The sequence below is a fragment of the Anarhichas minor genome, unplaced genomic scaffold (assembly GCF_050575085.1).
Source record: "Anarhichas minor isolate MPS153535 unplaced genomic scaffold, ASM5057508v1 ptg000054l, whole genome shotgun sequence".
Lineage (NCBI taxonomy): Eukaryota > Metazoa > Chordata > Actinopteri > Perciformes > Anarhichadidae > Anarhichas > Anarhichas minor.
In genome coordinates, this window is record NW_027466500.1 from 3,167,312 (window position 1) to 3,191,750 (window position 24,439).

At 42.1% G+C, this 24,439-nt stretch overlaps 1 protein-coding gene across 1 annotated transcript in view; it reads left to right on the forward strand.

Moving 5' to 3' along the window:
* Positions 1-80: 80 nt before the first annotated feature.
* akt3a (v-akt murine thymoma viral oncogene homolog 3a) overlaps positions 81-24,439 on the forward strand; it is a 49,431-nt gene continuing 25,072 nt past the window's right edge. Inside the window, exons 1-3 of the mRNA XM_076075727.1 lie at positions 81-624; positions 4,067-4,214; positions 8,143-8,598. Of these exons, the coding sequence (XP_075931842.1) occupies positions 8,553-8,598 (46 nt within the window). The 5' untranslated portion in view covers positions 81-624; positions 4,067-4,214; positions 8,143-8,552. The remainder of the gene's footprint in view (positions 625-4,066; positions 4,215-8,142; positions 8,599-24,439) is intronic.

A 24,439-nucleotide genomic window follows, 5' to 3' on the forward strand; every position in this document is an offset into this window, starting at 1 on the left:
GCAGGAGGTGAAGGGAGTCGCAAACATTGGGGGGGAGGGATGGTATGTGTGTGGCAGGAGGGCAGAGACAGGAGGCATGGGGGTAGGGATGTTGTCATAGTCAAAAGCTGGAAGTTTAGCTTTGCGTGTGTGTGTGTGTGTGTGTGTGTTTTCCGTTCAACCTGGACAGACCTTCTGTGCTCTGGTGTCACCTCGGAGTGTCAAGGGTGTGCGTGTGTGTGTGTGTGTGTGCGTGTGTGTGTGTGTGTGTGTGTGTGTGTGTGTGTGTGTGATTCACTCGGCAGCGCACCATCTCACCCACTGGGAGTCAGGGGTCCAGCTTGGTGAGAACTGACGGCACATGGGCCCCGGGGGGGCCACCGTTACATTTGGGGTCCCAGTGGAAAAGACAGATTATCGACCACACACACCCATACAGGAGGAAGGACTAAATACCTGAGGAAATCATGCGGTCTAGTTTAACAACCCTGAAATAAATGTATTTCTGAAGTCCCATAAAATTACAAATAATCTGTGTTTCTCTGTAAAGAAATCATTAAAAAATAGAACACAGGAAGGAGGAACTAAAAGGAAGGTGACAGGAGAGATCAAGAAAGAAAAGGAAAGAAAGAAAAAGAAAGAAAGGTATGGACTCTGTAGTCAAGTACAAATACATATATATTTTGTGATATTTTAGTATTTGTCTTACATTACACTGTTAGTCTTGTTCCTGTTGTATTAGCCATGATAGCGGCATAAACTCTCGGGATGGTATTCTCAGTCGATCGGTCCACCTTTGATCCAAACTAATCCCAACAACTATTTGATGGATTGGCATGACATTTAGTACAAACATTCATGGTTCCCAGAGGATGAATTCTAATGACTTTGGTGATTCCTTGACTTTTCCTCCAGCGATACCCACAGGTCAAAGTTTTCATTTAGCCTGTGAAATATTTACTCCGGGAATTGGCCCCAAATTTTCTACAGATGTTTGACATTTAAAGTTTTTTGGGAAACCTCAGCAAATATTGAAATTTGGTACACATATTTATGACCCCCTCAGGGTGAATTCCAGGAACTTTTTTTAATCTAGCGCCATCAGCAGGGCAAGTTTTTGCTTTATGACTAAATTCCTGAAAAACAAATGACATTCCCATCATCCTCAGCCATGCTTTGTGTTTGTTGCTAATGAGCAAATATTTGCTTGCTAAACTAAGATAGTAGCATCAGCATCTTGACATTAACCTTCATGCTTAAAGCACCTCTGTTGTTTTGAGAATGTACCCTCCCATTCTTATTTTTACTTGATTTATGCTATTTTTACATGCACTCTGCCACACATTTCACATCATCTATTATGTACTTGCTTACCTCTCTCTCTTACACACACACACACACACACACACACACACACACACACACACACACGGAAACCTAACATGCCAGAAGTTCACAAACATACACCATGTGGTGCACTTGTGAGTGAGATCACGCACTGATGAGCAAAACATACCTAGAGGATCCCACCTCAAAATGTTATTCTTCTACAGCTGATCTGACTGACTGGACAGACTCACTCTTCCACTGCAAAGATGGTTCATAATGATGCCTCGAGGGAACCTAGAAAATAGACAAGTGCACTTATTATAAGATCACTGTTTATCCAAGTCCCTTTGAATGGAGGTCATGTAGAGAGTAACATATCAGGGCCAATAAACCCAACCATTTTTATTTATATATTGGTTCAAATAGCACACACCCTATGAAATATGCATCTGTATGCTATATTGATTGTCATTTGCATTTGATTCTATCTATGTATTTTAATCTTTACCGTCATGTGATCATTTTACAACATTACAGTCCATGCAGAGAAAAACAAGCTCTCCACACCTTCTACATATGTCTTAAAAGAAAAACAATTGTTGTGGAAGGTACTTTTTCCTTTTCCTTTTATAGTACAGTAGAGGCCCACCAAGATCTTCACTTTATCCTTGTGCGTATGCTTCAAACCTTCAAATCATAATTTGACAGTGCAGGACGGACATTTTACATGTGTGTACAAGTTGATGCCTGACTCTAAGTTGTTTGTCTGTGTGTGTGGGACACGTCTGGCCACAGCAATGGCAACAGAAGGGCTCCCCTGTGTTGTCTTTTTTCCTTTTCAAGCTGTCTCTTTACCCCCACCTCCACTGCACACACACACACACACACACACACACACACACACACACACACTCACACACACACACACACACACACACCTTCCCTGGCTGCTGGTTTTTGCCCATACTCCCCCTCTGCACACAGGGCTGTGAGCAAAAGGCCAGCTGATGGTAGTATGTGTATGCGTGTTAAAAAAAGAGTGAGAACAGTACACACATATATCATCTGACACGCTAGGTCCACCTGTGTCTGCGCTCTGTGCCCTGCCATGGCCAAAAACCTACACCCTCTGCCACTGCAGCCCAGCTCCACACTCCACACCATGTGGGGGTGGGGGGGGGGGGGACGACAAACAGGGGGAGGGAGGAGAAAAAGAAGAGCGAGTAGGATTAGGGAAGGCGTTGTAGTGCCAGAACGTCAATATTTCATTTTTAAGTTAAAATGTTTGCATATTACGTAATCACATTCGTGCTTTTATATATGAAATGAGATAGAGAGAAAAGAGATTTAGTGGGATGTAAGGAAAAGAGAATCCAATCTTAATTTCCGAGGCTTATGATTGACTAGACCTGTGCAAGGATGCCCAAACTCACCATCACACCTAACAATGTTAAAGCCCTGTAATAGGACAGCTGACGGCGCTGGCTTGAAACGACCTGCACAGGAATTTAAAGAAAATGCATTGTATCAACAACTTGATCCTTAAATGTACTCTGAACATTTTGGTTTACACTGGAGAGATCAGCTGTTCAGTACAGATTTTAGCCATGTGCTATGCAGCTGTCTGATCCTTCCGGCTGTAAACAACATTTAAGATAATGCAATGTACTAATGTTAAGAGGCCGCAGGGATTACTGACCCTACTGACTTACAGCTAACTGCCTGCTCAGTTGCTCACTATGTTTCTGTAAATAATAGACTAAAAAATATAAATCCTTATCACACATAATGCTTATCGCACAGTTCAATTTACTTACTGCTTCAGATAGAGATAAAATATAAAAAATTGTCAGAGTGCAGCATCACAAATCATTAACCAATTAATAAATTACTCATCAGCCAGAAATCCATGCACTGAAATTAATTTAGTTTAGGATTAGGTGAGCGCTTTACTGTCTATAGACGTATGGTCTCTTTTAAAGGGGAATTCCAACTGGATGCTGGTTTAGAAACAGTTATACTGTAACCCTGATATCGCACAAGAGTTACCTTAGATTTCTATTTTTAACAGAAAGCCCGTGTGACAAGCTGGACGAGCTGGATTTGAAAGACTTATAGGCTTATAGAACACATCTGACCTTTAATTGGCACTTGTCTTTGTTTGTGGGGAATCAGAGATAAATGCTTTTTCACCTTAGAAGGTTAAAATCAATATGAATATGGATTTTCATTATTTTCATGACATTGTTTCCCAGAAGACATTTGGGCATGTCACAGTAGGAAATTGCAAGTGTAAATAGTAAAATCAATAATGGTTGAATTCCAGTTACTTGCTTGGTTTCAGGGTCCTGCCTCTTTGCATGCTTGCTCACTGTCACACTATTAAAGCTTTTCTATTAAAGTACTGTTGGGTTGTTTAATTTGTAACGAAATATCACCTTTTATTATAAGCTCTTCATATGATTTGCATTCAGTGGTGGAAAGTAACCAAGTACATTTACTCAAAGGGTGTTAAGTACAATTTTTCAGGAACTTGTACTTAAGTTAGGTACATTTATTTTACTATTTATATAGCAGAACTTTTACCTGTAACAGTATTTCTATACTGTGGTATTGATACTTTTACTTAAATACAAGATCTAAGTACTTCTTCCACCACAATCATTTTCATTTGTAAAGTAACTAGTGACTAAAGCTGTCAAATAATTGTAATGAAGTAAAAAAAAAAGTAGCCTATTACTTCCTATACTTGGACCAGAACCAGTACGCCGGCTGATTCTCGCGATGGTTGGCTTATTAGCCGGCAGAGACACACACGGGATGTTGGAATGGGATGATGAGAGAGGAGACGCACACACGCCGAGCTGACACCGTTTACACCGAAAACGGGAGGACAAGGCGAAACGGTAGGATGTGTGTGTGTGTGTGTGTGTGTGTGCGTGTAAATGTGTATGTGTATGCGTGCACCTGTGCACGACAGAGAAAAAGGGGGTTTGCCGTTTCTCCGGGTGACGTCACTATAGTTTTCCTGCGTTAACGGTTGTTTTGACTTCGCTCCTTCGGAAATCCGTATGACGAGTAACGTTCTAGCGTTAACTGCGACGGTTAATGAACAGCAGGTGCACGCAGGAATACCACCGCACCTGTGCCGCTACAGGTAACACTGAGAAAATAATATAGACTCCGCTAAAGCTGTAGCTGTTGTGTCTTTTTGACAGATTATTTTCATGTTAAATAACATCCGTGCCGTTTTCTGCCATGCTGCATGCAACATACGTCAGTTTGACAGCCGTCCTAGCACCGTGACGTAATTATATGACGCAGTGCTGGTGCCACGCATTCATGGTCTTAGTGGCCACATGTGTGATTAATAGGGTATGTCACACTCGTGGCACATACTGGTATATGTATTTGATGATAATGATGGAGGATAGTGTTTATAATGCTGCTGCATCAATGACTGGACCCATGATTAGGGTACTTTTTCTGGTACTGAGTGTGACTGACATGTGTTTATACCACTAAGTATTTGAAACTGTTGGCATCGAATATTTGGTCAGTTTTGTAATCTTGTGTACTTGGTCTTTGATCAGATAATTCCGCAACCCTTTGAAAATGGAGGAGGATACGTACTACATGACTGAGATACACTTTCTCTTACATTGTGCTGCATTTAACAATTGTTTACATCATCACTTAATCTATACATTATATTGTCAATGAATTGATTCGTCTATAAAATGTCAGAAAATTGTGTAAATTGCAAGTTGACCGATTTCAAATGTTTTGTTTTGTCCGGCCAACAGTCCAAACCCCAAAGATATTCAAATTACATTGATATAAAACAGAAAATACTCAAATGCAAAAAACACTGGTACCACTATACTTGGTGTCTTTGCATAAAAAGTGCAAAATAGTTGAATCATTACTTAGTCAACAAATAGTTTCAGCTCTACTTAATGAAAGCAGCATGTCAGCAGCAACTTCTGTCCTCCATCAGTGTACACGGGTTACATTCAGCAACTCCATTTTGGCCATGCTCACAGTCCAATACACAATTCCTGTAATTGCGTGCATGAAATGGAAGAAAATAGACTTGAATCACAAGTGTGTAAAGTGCTTGTGAAACTCAAGCTCTCAGGCAGCCCGTGTGGTCAGCTATATGGATTTAAAATAGAAGTCATTTTGTTCGTCAGACGTGCATTAGATGGACAAAACACATCCTGTGTTAGCAGTGTAACACTTGAAGTCCTGCCAAAATCATGGCTTTCATTTTAGGAAGAAGATGGTTGGCTCACTGCTGCTGATGTCAGCCAGGGTTTGTATGAGGCCACAGTGTATGGTGAGGTGACAGGAAGGTGGTAGAAACAGGAACGTACTAATATTATATTGTAGAGTTCTCCTCTCTGTTCACACGTTGTATGAAAGAGCCACACCAATAATTCTGCGTGTTTTAGCGCATTTTATACAGTGTGTTCAGCCACATTTAAAATCATAGGTTTAGAGTTTGAGTGATTCTCTACCACCTAAGTTTCAGTAATTTGCTCTATTTATTGTTTGTCTAAGTATATTGAGCAGTAATGCAGTTCTCGGCAGGTATTTGTTTTGAAAAGTTATTGATGTGTTTAATTGTTCTTAGACACAGAGGAAATAATCAAAACATTTAGCAACCTCACCTTGAAGAATCTGTTGAGGTGTCAAGCGTGCAAATGTCCGGTGTTGTGTTTTAAGATGAGGAAAAGACCTTTATAGTTTCAGCCATTACTCAACCTTTTGCTCTTTTTTTCGCACTATAACAGCTGTGTAGCAGTGTAACAACAGCTTGTAAATGTAAACGGCAAAGTTCTGGTCATGCTTGATGTGTCAGAGCTGTGTTTAGATAGTTTCTTTTCTCACTAACTCCTTTCTCCACTGTCTTCTTTTCTTGTTGTTGCCTCTGGAATGAAACCTCATGAGATAAATGTTGTCTGGCCGGAGCTTCCCCCGGCATGGCTGGTTCATCATGGCAGTGCATATCTCCATAGAAACAGCTGCCCTGGTGACAAAGGGGTTGCCACTGTCTGGACATTTTGTCTCCTCTCTTTTTCCTCATGTGTCCCTTTTGTCTTCTCTCTTTTTCCTCATGTTTCCTTTTTGTCTCCTCTTGCCTCTCAACATGTTGTCCAGATTAAGGTTAAAGCTAACCAAAGCTTCATTGAATTACACTGTAGATTTAAAGGTTAATCTAGAACAGAACAGTACAGTATACCTATAAAAAGGATTCGATCCCCTTGGATGTAATTACTAGGGCTGGGTATCATTCGGAATTTTCTCCCACATCTTTTTGGGAGTTTCAGAATGGACCAGCAATACTTAAGCCATAGTTTGACAAGTATAAACATGGTTTCTATAACACGCTTTCTTTTTTTATTTAAGAAAAACGTTTTCAACTCTTAAACCAAGCTGCTGTATAACAAGAATTGTCTAAAAATGGTCTAATTTTGATAAAAATCAGGAACTCTGAATAAGCAAATTAAAGACATCAGACATTTGATGGCAGATTGCTGTACTTTTTGATACTGCGTTATCAAAACAGTCTAATCTTAATCTTACAATCAGTCATTGCAGCCAGAGTTACTCAGTAAGTTAAAAAGCAAGCAGCAATGTAATAACAATTGGTTGTCTGTGTTCCATTTGGATTTGGTGTTATTTCGACCATAGTCATAGTCTTCAACTAAAATCACATTGTTTTTGGTGAGAATTTATTGGCAGTTCGCACCAAACTTTGTCTTAGGGCTGGGATGGGGAAAATCCATCCTTTGTACTTCTTAGTAATACTGAGTAATCAAGCTCATGGCAACCAAGCATATGAAAGAGACGAAAAAATTAAATTTTAAGGAAATTGACACATATTGTAAAAGGGGTACACAAAGTGAAAGCATTGTAGCAGCCCTTGTGACCAAGAAATGTTGAACTAGTCTGCATTTGCTCGTTTGGTTTCAGATTTGTCACTATACTGCTGCCTCGACATAAAAAAAAGCTCTGTGTCACCTACTAGGGTTATGACGCTGCAGTCATTCCGAGTGTCTGCAGCAGCGCAAACACCAGCTGATTAGAATACTGATTACCAGCTAGATGGCTACGACTGCTAGCCTAGCCGCCGTAGTGCTGATTTTCCATTCAAGCGGAGCGGCGTAGTGTTGTTGCGCGTTGTGTAATACAGTGTAGTAGGGTGCATTTGAGGTGAACACGGCAGCTCTGCAGAGAGCGAGGGAGAGGGGGAGGGAGAGGGAGAGTGGAGGGAGAGCGGCAGAGAGGTGCAGAGATTTGGGCAGAGAGAAAGAGAGTGTGAGAGCATCCCTCACTGTCGTTGTTGCTATTTATAGCCAAGCCCTACTCCACAGTCCTGAGATGCTCTCCCACCTCCCACATATAGACAAAACCAGCCTACACACAAAAATCATTTGACATGCAGAAATACAGCAAGCACAGAAAGGTAGACTGGGTTTTTGCACACAGCACAACTTGCTCATGAAAGATCTATGAATGGAGGAGAATCAGAACTCGGGGGGTATTTGTTTGGCAATCAAGGTCAGTTATTGCTTCATCGAGAGCTCTGCAATTATTCATCCTGTTTATCAGAGAGAGGTTGAGCGATAGAAAAAGGAACATGGGTGTATGATTGGGTGGTGTGGAGCATTTGTCCTCACAATAACTAGTTGTTTATCTTGTCAGATTGTATGAAAGGGCTTTGGAGGGGGGGAGAGAGGGAGTAGTAAAGGAGGAGAGAAATAAATCCATGCCTTCTTTTTTCTTTATTTTTCTTTTTTTTCCCCTCCTTTCACTTCCTTCCAGGCTGAGTCACTGCTGGTGAGGAGGAAGGTCTGGAGAGGGAACGACAGAGGAGGAGGAGGAGGTGGAGAAGGAGGGGGAGAAGAAGAAGAAGAAGAAGAAGAAGAAGGGAGGGAGACAGAGAGATAAGCCACAACAGGAAAGAAACGACTCATACAGACACACACACTGTGTTTGTGTGTGTGTGTGTGTGTGTGTGTGTGAGAGGGAGACTGCGCGAACGAGAGGTTGAACGGGAAAGGAAAGAAGGGAGGGAGAGTGACGCGGAGGCTGGGAGAGCCTCTCCCCCCTCCTCCTCTCCTCCTCTCCCTCTTTCTCTCTTCTCCTCCTCTCCTCCCCTCCTCCCTCCCTCCCTCTCTCTCTCTCTCTGTGGAGCAGGCGTGTAGCGGCATCAGACTCGGCGTGAAGGAACCATGAGCGATGTCACCATCGTTAGAGAGGGATGGCTCCAGAAACGGGGTAAGTACATCCAGTACCTCTCTTCCTCTACTCCCCTCCTCTCTACCTCTCTACCTCTTTCCTCTCCTCCTTTACTCTGTCTCTCGTCTAGACTGAGGGCCTGGCCGTGCCTGTCCACATGTGCCGGTGGGAGGATGGGAGTGTTTGCGATTGAGTGTGTGTGTGTGATGACATGACTGTCTGATTATCTAGTATACGAGTATAAACTTGTGTGTGTGTTTCCCCCACAGGGATGTGTGTCTTTATTATAAGCTTGGCTGGCTGTGTATTTGCTAAGCCTCTATGTGCTTCAAGCAGGTTGTGTCTGAAAAAGAGTGTGAGCATGGGTATGTGCATGTATTTGTATGCACAAGTGTGTGTGTGTGTAGTTAATAACATCTACCAGGCCCGTAGTAACACTGCTGTTCTGTTTGTGTACTAGTCTGTGAAACCAGTTAGCTCTGTCTGTCTGAGGTATTATTGAACAGGGTTATGTTTTAAGTCATATGACATCGGGTTGAAGGGGGCACTGATGACACATCCTGTTTACAACCAAATTCAAGGAAAATTGTAAAACAACATTGTCATAGCTGAAGAGCATGAAGCAAAGATGGTTTACTTCCCTGTTCTCAGACATCCGTGACTTATGTTCAGCGAGGGGTTGCTGCAACAGGTGAAAAGTCATTGGTAGCGGGGTCAAACCGAACCACTTGACGGTCAAAAAGTGATATACAGTAGGTCTGTGATGACTGAAAGGCACTGTAGGACTTTGTGTTTTCCTTTTAACATACTGACATTGCCCCCAAAACCACAATGTGTGTTGTCGTAGAAGAGCCTCAGGGATAGAACAAAGGGGGTTTCCAGACTTTTAGGCCAATGAGCATCATCCCCCTGACTATGTGATGGCGTCTAGGAATGTGTAACACAAACTGTTGAACAGGAAGTGACATGATGCATAACAGACAGCAGGCTTCTGGGTAATGTAGGCTATCACTATGGCACAACGGGACAACATGTTGGATGACCGAGTGCTCCTTACTGCATGGAGTGGATGCTCTCTCTCACTGTGTCAGACACTTGCACAAATACAGTACACACTCTGTACTGCTGAAGTAGAGGGGAGGATCTTGGTCTACTGTAGATGTGCCAGCATGCCATTGTGATCCTCAGACAGTCGTCTGTGCATATTAAGAGGAACACATCGCCCCCAGTCACGACGCAGCGCTACCAGTGTTCGTCAGTGTGTGAGAGAGGTAGAGATAGAGGTTGGAGGGAAAGGGGGGGTGCTGTTTGTGTCAGGAATATGAATGTTTGTCTGCATCATATGCTAAATCTTTGTGTGTGTGTGTGTGTGTGTGTGTGTGTGTGTGTGTGTGTGTGTGTGTGTGTGTGTGTGTGTGTGTGTGTGTGTGTGTGTGTGTGTGTGTGTGTGTGTGTGTGTGTGTGTGTGTGTGTGTGTGTGTGTGTGTGTGTGTGTGTGTGTGTGTGTGTGTGTGTGTGTGTGTGGCAAGGTCGGGGTGCTGACTCACTGTCCAGGTCGTGATACAGCAGAGACTGCAGTCTTAGTCATTAGACAGCTTTTCACTGAACTGAAGCGGCAAAAGAGAGGTTGCATCTGGAAGGCCCTGTGCTTTTTAACTCTTCCACCAAATACTACACACGGTTTTGTTTTGAATTAAGCGGCAGTAAGACAGTGACACTAAAAGACAGGTCAGTCAGGAGAGGCTTAATTTAGAGTGAACAAATAAATGTATTACATGGTGCACAACAAAGTTAGAATTGTGGAGAGTCTTTGGCGATTAGACCCCATCGTGACGTTGTCATACTTAGGGGGGTAGTGATGCCGAGGTTAGATCAGGAATAGTCCCCCCCAATGTAGTCTAGACACTGGTGGTGGTGGTAGAGAGATGAAGAAAGTTGCTGAAGATCTGGATGATTGGATGTGGAGTGGGATGTCTGAACTCAGTGGAAGTAACCTTGGGCACTGGATATGATGAAGACGGAAGGTGAATTGTTCTTACTAAAACGACAACTGGCAGCAGAGAGGAGAAGAGTTTTTTTTTATTTTAATTTTAAGTTTGACAGCAACAATATGATAGGCTTAGGGATTGTGGCCAAATCTGGTTGGTTTGTATAAGCGTGAATGCCCAGAGTCAGCTGATGGAGAAGAAGCTGGAGAACGAGAGATGGAGAGATTTGTGAATGAATGAGAGCGTAAAAAGAGTCTGAACTTCCGCCAAGCTTCATGAGTGGAAGATTAGAAAGAAAGACTGATGATGTAGATAAGAAGGAAAGAGAAGAAATAGTGTAACAGAACTCTGTATGAAGGAGAGATGTTCACGTGCTTCTCAGAGGCTTGTAATTCAAGAAGTCATGAAAAACCTGTATTTCATAAGAAGGTAAATTACTGCTGACTGCTGTATTGTTTGCCTGTCAATCTCATAATTGATCATTTTATGTTAGATTAAGTGGATATATTTTCTTCCTGCAGTTCTGGTTTACAACAGCCGGTTAAGATATGCTTCCAATATGGTAAAAGTAATTTAATGATTGTTAGTTGTAAAAATAATTGTATGTTCCCAGTTTTACTTACAATTAGATTTTTCTGAAAAGTAAGCAGTCGGGTCAAATATGTTGGTCATCATTTGATAGAAAACTCTGAGCACGACAGAGATTTATATCAACATTGTTGTAAATTTCATTCTCAGGGCATCGAGGGCAGCACATCGTACATACATTCCTCGCGCTCTACTGATGTGATGGTTTGGCTGTTCAGGACTTGCTGTTAGTACAAGAAACAGCTCATGCGTGGTTTACGTTTATTTTACCATAATTTGACCAGAATGGGTAATTGATAGTGATGATGGTTGGTTTTGAATGTTTCTAAATGTCTGTTTTATAGTCTTTTAACTTGCCTCTGTCTTTTGTTGTCTGATTAATGGGTCCAGTAATAAAGTGTTTCCCCCTTCATTACAGCACAAAGTATTGCTGGTGACTTCTTGCTCATGCACCCTCATGGGGATGCTCGCCTCCCGGCATGTTTTATGAAGGATCTGTGTGTGCATCTGTGACTGTGTAGCTTTTGTTAGAGAAGCCACTAACCATTCGAATAATTGGTCAAACATTAGGTGTGCTAGATTACGGCAAAGTCACTTATTGACTTTGGAGACATCATGCACTCGGAAGGAACATTTTGTACCCTACGTTCTAAAGTTAAATGCATCAATAGACGAAAGTTCACCGCTGTAGAGGAAAGGGGCTGGATTTATAACACAAGACAAAATGGGAGCATAGTTGCGAAATGGAATGTAGAATATGTCCGTTATCTTGTTTTCATAATCGTGGGAGCCAAAATTGTAATTGAAATTTGAGTAATTGCACAGCCCGACCAATGTTAGACACTGTGAATTCACTGATCGATTTGCATTTCAGTGGATGCTGATCACCTCGGTGGTATGCAGGTGCATTCATTTCAGTAAGCATGTCCATGTATAGTATATAAGACTCTCAATGGGAAACATTACACAGAATGTTTCCTCACAATCCATCAGTTCAACTTAAAATAAAGAGTGTTTCAAGTGTTTTGAAAGATCGATAAGAGATAAAAACACAAAATCATTAGCATAAAAGTGTGATGAAATAAAGCAGTGAGATATGAATTCAAAGATTGCTCATCACCACGAGCCAATCATCATCTTGGAACACAGAGACAAACCTCAGGAACATCCTTTCACGCTACAGTACACGATGTCCTCAGATGACCAAGCCTCTCGGTACTCTCATGCTCACTATGCCATGGCGAACATTTCCTTCCTCTTTTCATTAAATCACAGTGGGCAGTGCATTCGGCTGCAGCATTTCTTCATCTTTGGAAATAATGAACAGTAGATGAGTACATGTCACCGGTATAAAGGCAACAGACTTGTAAGAATATATCCAATGTTTGGAAACATGTTTTAATCCCAAAGACTGAAGGATTTAAAAACGATACTTTGACTGACATGTGCTAGAACATCTGATGGATAGATGTTAGCTACAGCCACATTGTCTTAAACATTGTGTTAAATGTTGTGTTTTGGGGGTAAAAATCAGGAGTTGCTCTCGGACGTTACAGGGCTGTTTTCTTGAATGAGAATCTGAAGTGAACTCCACTTCATTTCCGCCCAGGCCAGGTGTTTACCTTCTGTCAGTCCACGTGAGGCCACAGAGGTCACAGTCAGCCGCTGTAGTCGAGGATACTGTTACCTCCACCAGCATCAACCCACACAGCAGTCAGCACAACAGATGGCCATGAGAGAGGAAAGAAGGAGAAACACTGAGGGAGGGAGACGGGGGAGAACACCGTTGTATTTATATTACATTTTTTGACATTACTGTCCTCCAGAAGTGCTTCTCTGCAGAGCTACTAATTAGATGAGATACAGCTTTGTCAAAGTGGAGAAAGTCTTGTTGCTGACTCGGTTTTGAAATAATCCAAGATCAATGATTCTTTGTCTCCCAGGAGGGTTTAAGCCGTCACATATACGTTGAATTTAAGAGGATGTTAAACATTTAAAGTTAAAGAACAATACATTACCAACCCTATGTGGTTTAGTCACAAGGCTTTGATAATGGATTGATGTTATATTCAACAGTCACATTTATTGAGATGGTAAATTCAAGTGGCCCTTTATAGATATTAAAGGTTTAACATATGCTTGACTTCTCAAACCCTCTTCACACAGGATTATAATCAAATATGAATCTACCATGCACACACTCTGTAACATACTACAAATTCAGCTACATATAACTTAGCATATTTTGTCAAACCCGGTCATCTGATAATATTCGACTGATCATCTCAGTAGCTAAGAGAGTTCTCCTTTTCTTTCTTCTTCCTCTGGCAGGACGATGCAGTGGAAGTTATTATTGATTTCTGTGAGCATTTTGGATACAAATTCAGGGGTTCATAGGGCTGTGGTTACATTTATATTGACATGATTTTGTAGTGGACATGATGCAGTATTAAATGACAATGCTGCATACCACCCATTGAAATGTTCTGCATGTCTTGCTGTGGCTCTGTGTCTTGAGATCTGTTCTGCTCTTGCTCCTTATATCTTTAACATTGTTTGTTTGCAAATCACATCCATAATATGTAGAATTCCGGTCACAGCGTGGGCTCTTTCACTGAGGGGACAGGTAGGACGTCACTCCATTAGATATTCAATGTCTCCTTTTATGAAAATCCATTTGTGTGTCCCAACCGGTCACTTAATGCATCATGGCATGATTGTCTGATAGACATCAAACTGAAATGCGAATCAACACACCTGTCCTCGTTTACACTCTCTTCTCTGTACTCTCTATCTCTACAACTCTTACACCGTATACTGTATGGGCTATACTGGATACGTTGGAGTGCTGTGGGGTTCATTGGGTGCAGTGCAGTGCGGCAGCCATCTTGGCTCAGTGAGTTCAGTGAGTTCAATGTTGCTGGAGGCTGGCTGGCTGGCTGGATCAGGTGGCAGTGCCAGATCCCTGATATCAATCACCAGCCGCCGCTGCTGCTGCTGCTGCTGCCGCCGCCACTGTCTGCTGTGTCGCCCTTTTTCTTTCCTCTCCTCTCCTCTCCTCTCCTCCTCCTCTGTCCTGCCTCTGCTCTAGACTCTGTCAACACAACTCACCCCCTTTGATTGCAATTCACACTCTCTTTCCCTCTCTGTCTACCTCTATATCTCTTTCCATCTCCCTGTACTTCTCTCATTCTATCCCCTCTGTTTCTCAAACTAACATGTATATACCAGGCAATAGCAGACAGGGAGACAGTACAGGCTTTGTTATGAATGGCATCCTCTTGCACATCCGGAGGAAGTGTATGCTCCAGTGTGGCTTTACAAACTGTCTCCATTGTCCTACGAATGACTCACTCTACACTGCAGAGAATAGCAGAGAGAGAGAGAGAGACAGACAGAGAGAGAGAGAGACAGACAGACAGACAGACAGACAGACAGACAGACAGACAGACAGACCAGTCTGCAGAGCCTACAGACAAACAGCAGAGGAAAGACAGGCAGTGAGACAGACAGACAGACAGACAGACAGACCAGTCTGCAGAGCCTACAGACAAACAGCAGAGGAAAGACAGGCAGTGAGACGGATAGTTTGTGACAGATCCAACCAGAACAGAGGCAGACAGCTTGCCAATACAGAAGAGACCTGCAACTTGCAGGTACATACGCAGAATCAAAGACAGATGGGTAACAGACACAGACAGGCAGCAGAGAGTGTGTCCCCTTTGTATTTAATTGGAATGTGATATTTTTGTTTTGCAAAATTGTTGAGTACAAATTGAGATAATAAACCTTGAATTTGAATTTAGCTCCAAATTAAAGCTGCACCAGGCAAGAATGTCATATAAACACACCTGTCTTATCTTATCTTACCTGTCACAAACTTAGGTTGCACCAGAGAAGAGAAGAATCTCCTCTTCTGGTGTTCTGTATGGTTACTGCCAGCATATCTGGTCCACTGGAGGATGTGACGAATAGAAACTAATGAGCACAAAACTAAACAGCAACGAGCAGCCTCTCAATTACATTTTATTTTATATTCCTTTTTCTTGCTCTTTTGACAACCACTCAGAGAACGGGTGTAAAGAGATGTAAATGTACATCTTATGCCACCATACGGCATTATAACTATGTTGGCATATATACATTACTTTGCATATGCCCAGTTCTACATTGCCAATGCAGTAGCTGCTTGCTGTTTTGAATGTTGTAGCTTTTAACTTTCCTTACTCTTTCCCTACACTTACAGGTAGATAAATACGGTGAAGTTGTATAACTCTGCAGACTCAGAAATAAAATCAGTGGTAAGTGATACAGTAGCAAGCATCCCTGAAAAGGCAATACAAACAGAGAGATGGATTAATGGAAGAGTGAGTGAATGAACTAATGAAGTCTTGGGTAAATGAATGAATGGATCAATGAATGGAGTGCTGATCACTGCAGAGGGAAAACTTGGATAGAGGAGGAGAGAAGTTTGTAGTTCAGGAACATCAAAGTGCTGACCTGAAACATTTGATCACAGTTTAAATTGGATAGATGCACGTGCATTCACAAATACAGCTATTTAATACCGCATATACATTGTTGATCATCTGCTGGTAATAATTAATCAAATAGAGAGTTATGTTGTCGCAGTTTGTACTGTAACAAATGTATGTGTTCGTAAAATACTAATGTACAATAAAACACCATTTAAACTAAGTTTATTAAATCTTATCGTCAAATGTTCCATGGAGGTTGTTTAAGGGCAGAAACTCTGTGATCATTGGTTTCTTGCTTCCTTGATTTCCTCATCAACCAGTTTCTATCCATCACTATTCCACGGGCGTACTATCACAGAGATAAGACCAAAGTGGCGGTGTGTGTGTGTGTGTGTGTGTGTGTGTGTGTAGTGTAACATCTTGAAGTATTGTGGGCTGGTTGGAGTAGGCTTTGGGCTGATTAGAGGAGGCAGGTAAGAGTGGGGGTTGGTTTGGCTGATTTAGGCCAACAGATTAGTGCCTAGTGGCTAACAGCTAGTGTAAGTGTTTGCTGGCAGGAGAAGGACCCCAGAGTGGGACCATTTGGTTTCATATTGCCACTTAATTTGTTTCTTTGGCCATCCGAGTCTATAAGATATTGATCCATAACATTATGTTGTTATTATTATACTGTACTAAATCTGTGTTTTATGTCTTACAAAAGAATACCGTTGAGGACCTGTAGAGCTCAGTTCCAACTGCTGGTTCTCCAATCTCGTGTACAATCGACAATCAAATATACACTCGCTCATTATTAGGATAATGAAACCACAGTTTGGTGGTATTTTTAGATGCCTCAGTTATCAGCCTTTTGCTTACCAAAGTTGACAGAACGATCGCCACTCCGGTTATAGCTCATAATTAAGTTGAGAATGATCACATATAAGATTTACTAAATGCAGGTATGTCAGCGCAGAAAATGAGATTTCCCTAAAAAGAAGCTGTTCAGGTGTATTCTGTGCTGCTGTGGGATTTTCTGGGATGCTAATTGTATGATTTTTAATTACATACTTAACTTTAATTTGTTCAACTTTCATTTACCTGAGCAGATGAGTCAACAACAGTGAGTGTGGGTAAAGTGTTTTTTTTAAAAAAATCTTTCTGTTCTTTTTTTGTCACAGGAAAAGTGGTTTTAAACGAGGGCAATAACAGCAGCCACAATGGTGGACAGTGGTCTACATCTGGTTGCCAAGGGAAACTGGACAACCATTGTTGCTCAGTTACATCCTTAATGTATTTTCTCCTATTCACTCTGCTACTGTGGCACACAGCTCTGTGTTGCTTTATTTGTAAAACAGAGCATCTGGTCAAGAGAGCAACCTCTCTTTACAGAAGCTTATGGGCAGACCATGAAGGCAGCAGCTGTTTGAGGCTACCGCAGGCACTCGCAATTTTATTTAGGGTTTCTGAATTGATTACCCAGTCTGATGGTCGTCGGATAAGACACAGGGATCACTATTGTAAAGCAGAGCCACTCGACTGTACACTCATCTTTACAGTTGGCCCCTTCTTTACCTTACTGTTGAGCAAAGGTGAGTAGGGATTTGGGAAATCCATCAGCACCGTCAGTCGGTTTGTGTCGGTGTGTGAAACAAATAGCATACCAACACTGCTGTGGTTGTCTTCATTTCAATGATGAATATCTTTAAACTAACAGTATTCATTTTGTACGCCATACCTCGAGTGAAATAATATATGTGTTTTAGGCAGCAGTGTCAAGAGTTGACGAGTGTAGTTCAGAGCAGCAAAGCTACGAACTACAGATGTCTCTGCTCTGGCAGCCAGATGTGAAGTAAAGACACCGTTTTATGTGACAGCCTGTTGAAACATCTGGTAATTTTGATTACCAAGGTAAATATATGGCCGCCTTCGGTGGGTTTGGTTTGAGTTTGCTCCGGTTTTGCTTCACTTAATAGTTGAGCTGCATGCTGATGTCATAGTGGCCAGGATAAAGGGACAGTCAGTCTATTTATATCGTCCCACCTGTAATCTGTCGCTGACGGGATTAACTAAGCCACTAGCTTCAGCCTGCTGTGCCACACAGACACACTGCAAATGTGAGTCATGAATTAATCCATGCATTCACAAAGATGTACAATTACAACAGTGTGTACAGTACATTCAAGGCACACAAGTGTATAAAATGTGATCGTTATTAGGATATTCTGGGAAAGGAACGACAAATATTTGTCTGTTTTAACCAACCAGAAAATGTGACACTGTAATCATGTTGCAAGCTTTTTTTCCTTCTATTTGTGTACATATGGGCTTGCATGCACGTCTCTTGAGTTTTATGCATCTTTCAAAGAGTCTCATTTAGTTCGCCTGATTAAAAACAGAGAGGAAGAAGAGACCAAACATTGACAGAATTTTTCATCCTCCCTCAGCCTCCACCGTCTCTGGTTGCCAATCTCCAGTCATTAATTAGCTGTCCATGACAAAATTCCCAGTTCCCAATCTGATACTAGTGTAGAGCAGCGGACGGCAGTGGTAATCATGTCAGCAAGACTTGGCTCAGTGTTCTGAGGGGGCTAAATCTCTCCCATATGGTCCACTGGCTGGGGCCTGCACCTCACCAAGCTCTCATTAAACTAGTGCTTAATATACCAAGGTAAAGGGGGACACACACACACACACACACACACACACACACACTAATGCATACACTCAGCTGTAAGAAACAAATCAAGACATCTGACAGGGGATTGTGCACAAAGGGACTGGAGGACAAGGAGGTGGTGTTTGTTTCGGTGTTTTTGTGTGTGTGTGTGTGTGTGTGTGTGTGTGTGTGTGTGTGTGTGTGTGTGTGTGTGTGTGTGTCTGTGTTTTGAGAGACTGATGCTATACAATTGTTGATTTGCCATCTGTCATCAAGAAAAGAGTTCTATCTTTGTTTGTGTGTGTGTGTGTGTGTGTGTGTGTGTGTGTACAGAGGAAAGATGAGACGAGGAATGAAAGAAGGAAACAGTCAGTGAGGTGCAGATGTCTCTCAGCATAGCGGCTGGAACATGAGGTTCAATGGCAGACTGCTGTATGAGAGGAGTTGGAGGAGAACAGAGAACAGAGAAGAAAAGAGGCGAACATCTGCCATATTCAGATATTGCGCCGTGGTTTGAGTGTTTTTACACAATATCTTGAGTTTGAATAGACCTGGGAAACGGCCTGCTCATTAAGTATTTTGCAGGGCTGTAGGCAGGCAGGTTCAGAAAGCACCAATATCACTGTGGGTTTCACATATACTCTTCAGTACATTTTATCAATATGTATGCACAACTGCTTATCACAACGAAAGTACGTTTTTGGTGCAGTGCCAAAAATTGGTTCAAGTACGTACTTTGTTATACCCAGAAAATGGCCTTGTAAAAATCATTATGAGAAACACCTAAAACCACAAATTCTTAGAGTTGCAATCTCCCGATGGAGATTATAAGCGATATAAAATTAGTTTTGAGCTTTGGTTGTGATTTATTTTTCTAGAAAATGCAAGCAGATGTAAAGAATAATACAGAATACAAGAACACAATTATTCAATTCAAGAATATAGGGATTATCTCACAAGGTATTTGACATTTTTTATATAAATGTGTATTTTTTGTCTTGTACTGATGACAACATAGTAAACGCATGTTGTCATCTTTGTCTGTTTTGAATTGTCTCTGAGCCTCAAGTGCCTGATGCCGGCCAGCTGAGGTGGACACGTTGTCAAAAACAGCCTCTTAGACGAACAGACATTACAACAAGACAAACACCAGCTCTCAGGAAAGGAGAGAGAAGTGTTCGTCTGAGATTAACTGACATATAGAGTTGTCTGTCACCTCATAGTGGGACAGACAGACAGGCAGGCCAGTCACTAATTGCAATCCCACTGTGATTTTGTTGGTCCCACATTTACAGTAGTTCATGAAGTTTAACTGCCTAATCACAAGTAAACAGCATCTTGTAAACAAAAGTCACATGGGCTTACAAGTAGCATTTCTGCTGTGCATGACTGAGCATGACTGATTGTGTTTTGCCCCTGCTCCATTTTGTAATGTTGTGCTTTACAAGCATGATTAACTGCAGCATCACATTATTCTCTTTAACTGTGATTCATCCAGATATAACCATGTTGTCTCTCTGTTTCCTCCCGAACAAACCTTATGCCTTGAAACACCTAAAAGTACGAACAGATAGTGGATACTCTGTGGATGATTGTTGGCATTGGTCTCACCTGTTCACGCAAACAAAAGTTAAAGAGTAAATAACCCAGAGTTGCCCAGTCTGAAAGCACCCTGTTGGACAGATGGGCACTTGGACAGGTGGATAGACAGACAGACAGACAGGTAGCCTGGCAGGACGGAGGGGATAGCAAAGACCAGCAGTTAGTGAGGTTGAGAGCACTTACTGTCGGCCCTTCAGTGCAACACATGAATGAAACCTTTAGAATGAGGCACGGCTGGGCTGGTGTGTGTGTGTGTGTGTGTGTGTGTGTGTGTGTGTGTGTGTGTGTGTGTGTGTGTGTGTGTGTGTGTGTGTGTGTGTGTGTGTGTGTGTGTGTGTGTGTGTGTGTGTGTGTGTGTGTGTGTGTGTGTGTGTGTGTGTGTGTGTGTGTGTGTGTGTGTGTGATATGGGGTCGGGGAAGGGGGTGGGGTGATGCACTTGACAGTAGTTGGGGGTGTAGTACTTGATTGTTTACTCTAGCCTGCTGCGCTGAGCTATTGTGCTCCAGTGTGTATTTGTGTTTACAGAGTATGCTGTTTGAGTGTGTGTATGAGTTCACAGACAGACAGGGAGATGTACAGCACAATGCCTCTCTGCTGCTCTAGGAAGGGAGGGGGGGCTTCACAAAAGACCAAAGGGGTCTTATGTTGTCCATACACACACACACACACACACACACACACACACACACACACACACACATAACGCCAGCTGCCGCCCACTGCCCCAGCCCAGCATTTCTGAATTAATAATACAGAGCCAACCACTCTGGAATAATAGTGATGCACACACACACATACACACACACACACATATACACACACACATATACGCACAAAGCTTTGCACCTGTTCACCACTGCTCAACTGGTCAGGGTTGGGCTGGTTAAGGTCCCCCATGCACACACACACACACACACACACACACACACACACACACACACACACACACACTCCTTGTTGCCTGTCTGATGTAGGCAACAGTTAGACAGCTGTGTCTGTCTCCTGACCCTCTCCATCTTGTTCTGATCGACTGATCTATTCTTATTGACTGATTGGTCCATCTGTCTCACTCTATTCCTCTGATTGGTTGTTTTTACGTCCAATGAGGCAAAAGAACAGTATAAGAATATGAATATGAATATCAGATTTAAATGGGGAACCTCAAAGAGACCCACTCCTCTGTGCGATTATGAATGCACAATATGAATATAAGGATTACTGAAAAGAAACGGTTAATGACTGGTCAGGTAATTATTATGGTGGTCATGTCAGTATGTGAACAAAACCTTTCTTACAAACTTAAAATAGATAGTTTCAAATAATTTGAATAGTTTATATTCAAACTGAATTACTTAAATTGTTCTGCTGAAAAGGTAAAAGAAAGAGATTGTCCTTGATTTAAATTCCTGACATTATGACAGGTCCTACTGATGTGTTGTGGATTTTAATGTTATTTCAACTAAGATTTAGATTTAGAAAAGGATGTGCAACGTGTTGAAAATAAAGTCTATTCAATGTGAACTTCAAGGATGTTAACGAAATGAAGAAATCAATGATGCCAACACACACAATGCCATCCAAAGGAGAGAACAGAGAGACGCAATATACCAGCAATCAGTGCAATTTGATTAGCCTGCTCATTGCCTGTGTGTGCCTTTCCTAATCACATTGGATCCACTGCATTCTGAACACAAGCAGCATGGCATCCCTGATGTTACTGGGTGTTTGAATGCAAAGGCTTTTTGTAACGGTTCACTAGGATTGTATTTTTTACCTTCTTGACACACTGGAACACATCCAAAGAAATGTGTCTTTGTTTTTTCAATGGCATGTTACACTTTGGTAGTTTGGTAGACAGTTTGCCCCGTCTGGTTAATAGTAATAATGTTATATATGCCTCCTACTGTATGGCTACACTGTGTGCTTAACTCTTTAACTGTAGCATATGAATCAATGAGTAAAAAAATGGCGACCAAATAATGATTTATTTGTCATATTAATGCACAGCATGTAAAGAGACAGACTAAGTAGTTACAGTAATGAATTAAGACGGTAAGCTTGGAGTTGCTGTATAGGTAAGTGACCTTCACACAGTGTGGGGTGTGTATGTGTGTGTGTCTACATGTGTGTGTGTGGGGGTAGAGAACTTTGTGCCTAGCACAGGTGTTGTTGAGCAGCAGCCCTCCAGCTAAGATGCTAATATGCTAACACTGCACTAATCCTAGGGTGCTTTAGGAAGCCCCCCCCCCCCCCCCCCAACAACACACATGAACAAACACTTCTGTATACCACATACATTGGGCTGACCGTAATACACACACTTACACCAACTGATACATACACACATGGCCTCCATTTTCATATATATATATATATATATACATATATACACACACACACACACACACACACACACACACACACACACACACCAGTGCTCTGGATTAGGATGAGAGGTGTATTTGCTGCGGTGTGTCCGTCAGTCGCTCTCCAGCTCTGTCAGCATCACAGCGGTGGCCTCCATGCTCCAGGGAGCCACCACCATCTACTGGACAGTAGTGGTACTACAGGAGAAGAGTGGAGTTAAAAGGAACATACGAATAAAAAGGAGGATAAGAAGGGAAATTTAAAAAAGGGGCTTTAGTGCTAATTTAGTAATTTCATAGTTAAGTCATTTAACTTATTTGTAAAACTGTGAACCTGCAATATGTTACTAGTGTGTGTATCGGTGCTTGTCTGTGCATGTGCCTCCTCCTTTACCAGCTGAGGGAGCAGAGGGGGCACCAGGGCAGCCTGTGTGTGTGTGTGTGTGTGTTTGTGTGTGAATGTGCATCCAGCACAGCCTACCAGGAGGCGCTGGCTGTGTGCAGCTGGCTGTGTAAAATCTCCTAGTGGCCCCCAAGGGATGGTCACACTCCCATGGGTTTCCACTCAATCTGGCCGCCCTGTGGCTGCCCTGCCCTGTCCCGACTCTCTGTCACTGTCATAGCATTAACCACATACACTGAGGGTCTCCACTCTCGCTCGCTCTCTCTCTCTCTCTCTCGTTCAGACTCTTGCTGTCTCTTGCTCAGCCCTCCTCTTTTCCCTCATCCTGTACTCTAGCTTCTTCTTCATCTTTAGGCTGCTGTAGCCTCCATGTAGTCTCATTCAACAGACTGAGCCACAGGCTTGAACAATTACTCTACCACTAAACCTTTAAACCCAGCTGCAGCCCCAGCTTCAAACTGAATTGTATTCTTTAATTCTTGAAATCTTTTCCCCCTTCGTTCTTGTCTTAGTAGCACACAGCGCCACTTTAATGTTGTCAGTGATGGCAGTATTTAAAGCACTCATGCACACCATAAAACACTCAAACAGCAGTCCAGCACCGATGTGCTAATGAGACGTAATGCACTGTAAGTGGATCGGCTTTAAAGAGCCTGGATTCGCCTTAAGATGTCTGAACAGACTGAAGTCAGAACTACATGGGTCGAGGTCACTCACAAAATAGACTCAAGAGATTGTGCGTTATTAGTCTTTATTCATTAATTTCTCTTGACATTGTTTTGGAGCAGTACGAGGGATTGCAAGTGTCATGTGCAGCTCTGAAACTTTGCTTGCTTCTGGACAGTCCCTCAGACAGATGTCTTCATCAAGTGTCTTACTGCACAGTTCCCCACTTTCATAACCCCTAATGAGTTTCCCTCACTTCCTTTACCCCTTAGTTACTTTCCTGATGTTTAGCTAACCTCTCTTCCTCCTTCTCCCTGTGTATGCTTTTACTCTAAGCCACTAACGCTCACATACACAAACACATGAAACCTCTCCCCATGCTGTTGTGTCTTGAAGTGTCTTGACCTTTTATCTATAAGGGGATCAGCTTAGGCAGCCGGCCAATCATTTCAGTGCAAAACCACCCATCACTTTGACTGCATACTGCTGACGTTCGACGGTGAATCCTCCATACTGCTACGCTGAGCAGTTGTGATTTGCGTCGCATTGAACTTTGATACTTGTAGCCTACTTACTTTAATTGAATTGTACAGTACATTTGACAAAGTTGAGATACTGTTGAAACATGATAGTTTATTAATTCATTAATATGTCAACAGTCTGGTCCATACAATGTCGGACAAGAGTGAAGAATGAATTACAAGTTCCCAGATCTCAATGTGACCTCTTCATAGCTTTTATCTCACCAACAGTCCCAAATCAAAAGATATTCAATTTACAAGGATATAAGAAAGACAAAAGCCGGAAATTGTTGCTTTTAAGAAGTGACCACCAGCCAACCAAGTTTGGGCTTTTTTTTTTTGTCTTTTTGAATGACTTAAATTATTAATCTAGCAACAAATTGTTCATCATCTTTCAATCGACTAATCAGTTAATCGACTTGTTTCTGCACTAAAACAAAATGTAGTTTTGTCAGTCATCAGCACACATACAACCAGCCCGTCAGGTTTGAAAAAAGTCAACCTCTAGGTGAGCTAACTTATCTTCTCCTTTGATCGGTCGGGTGACCAACCAGCTCACTAGGTTAGTAAACTTGTATTCTGTCCCATTACAGCCAAACACTCTGTTGTACTGCTCTGAAAGCCGAATG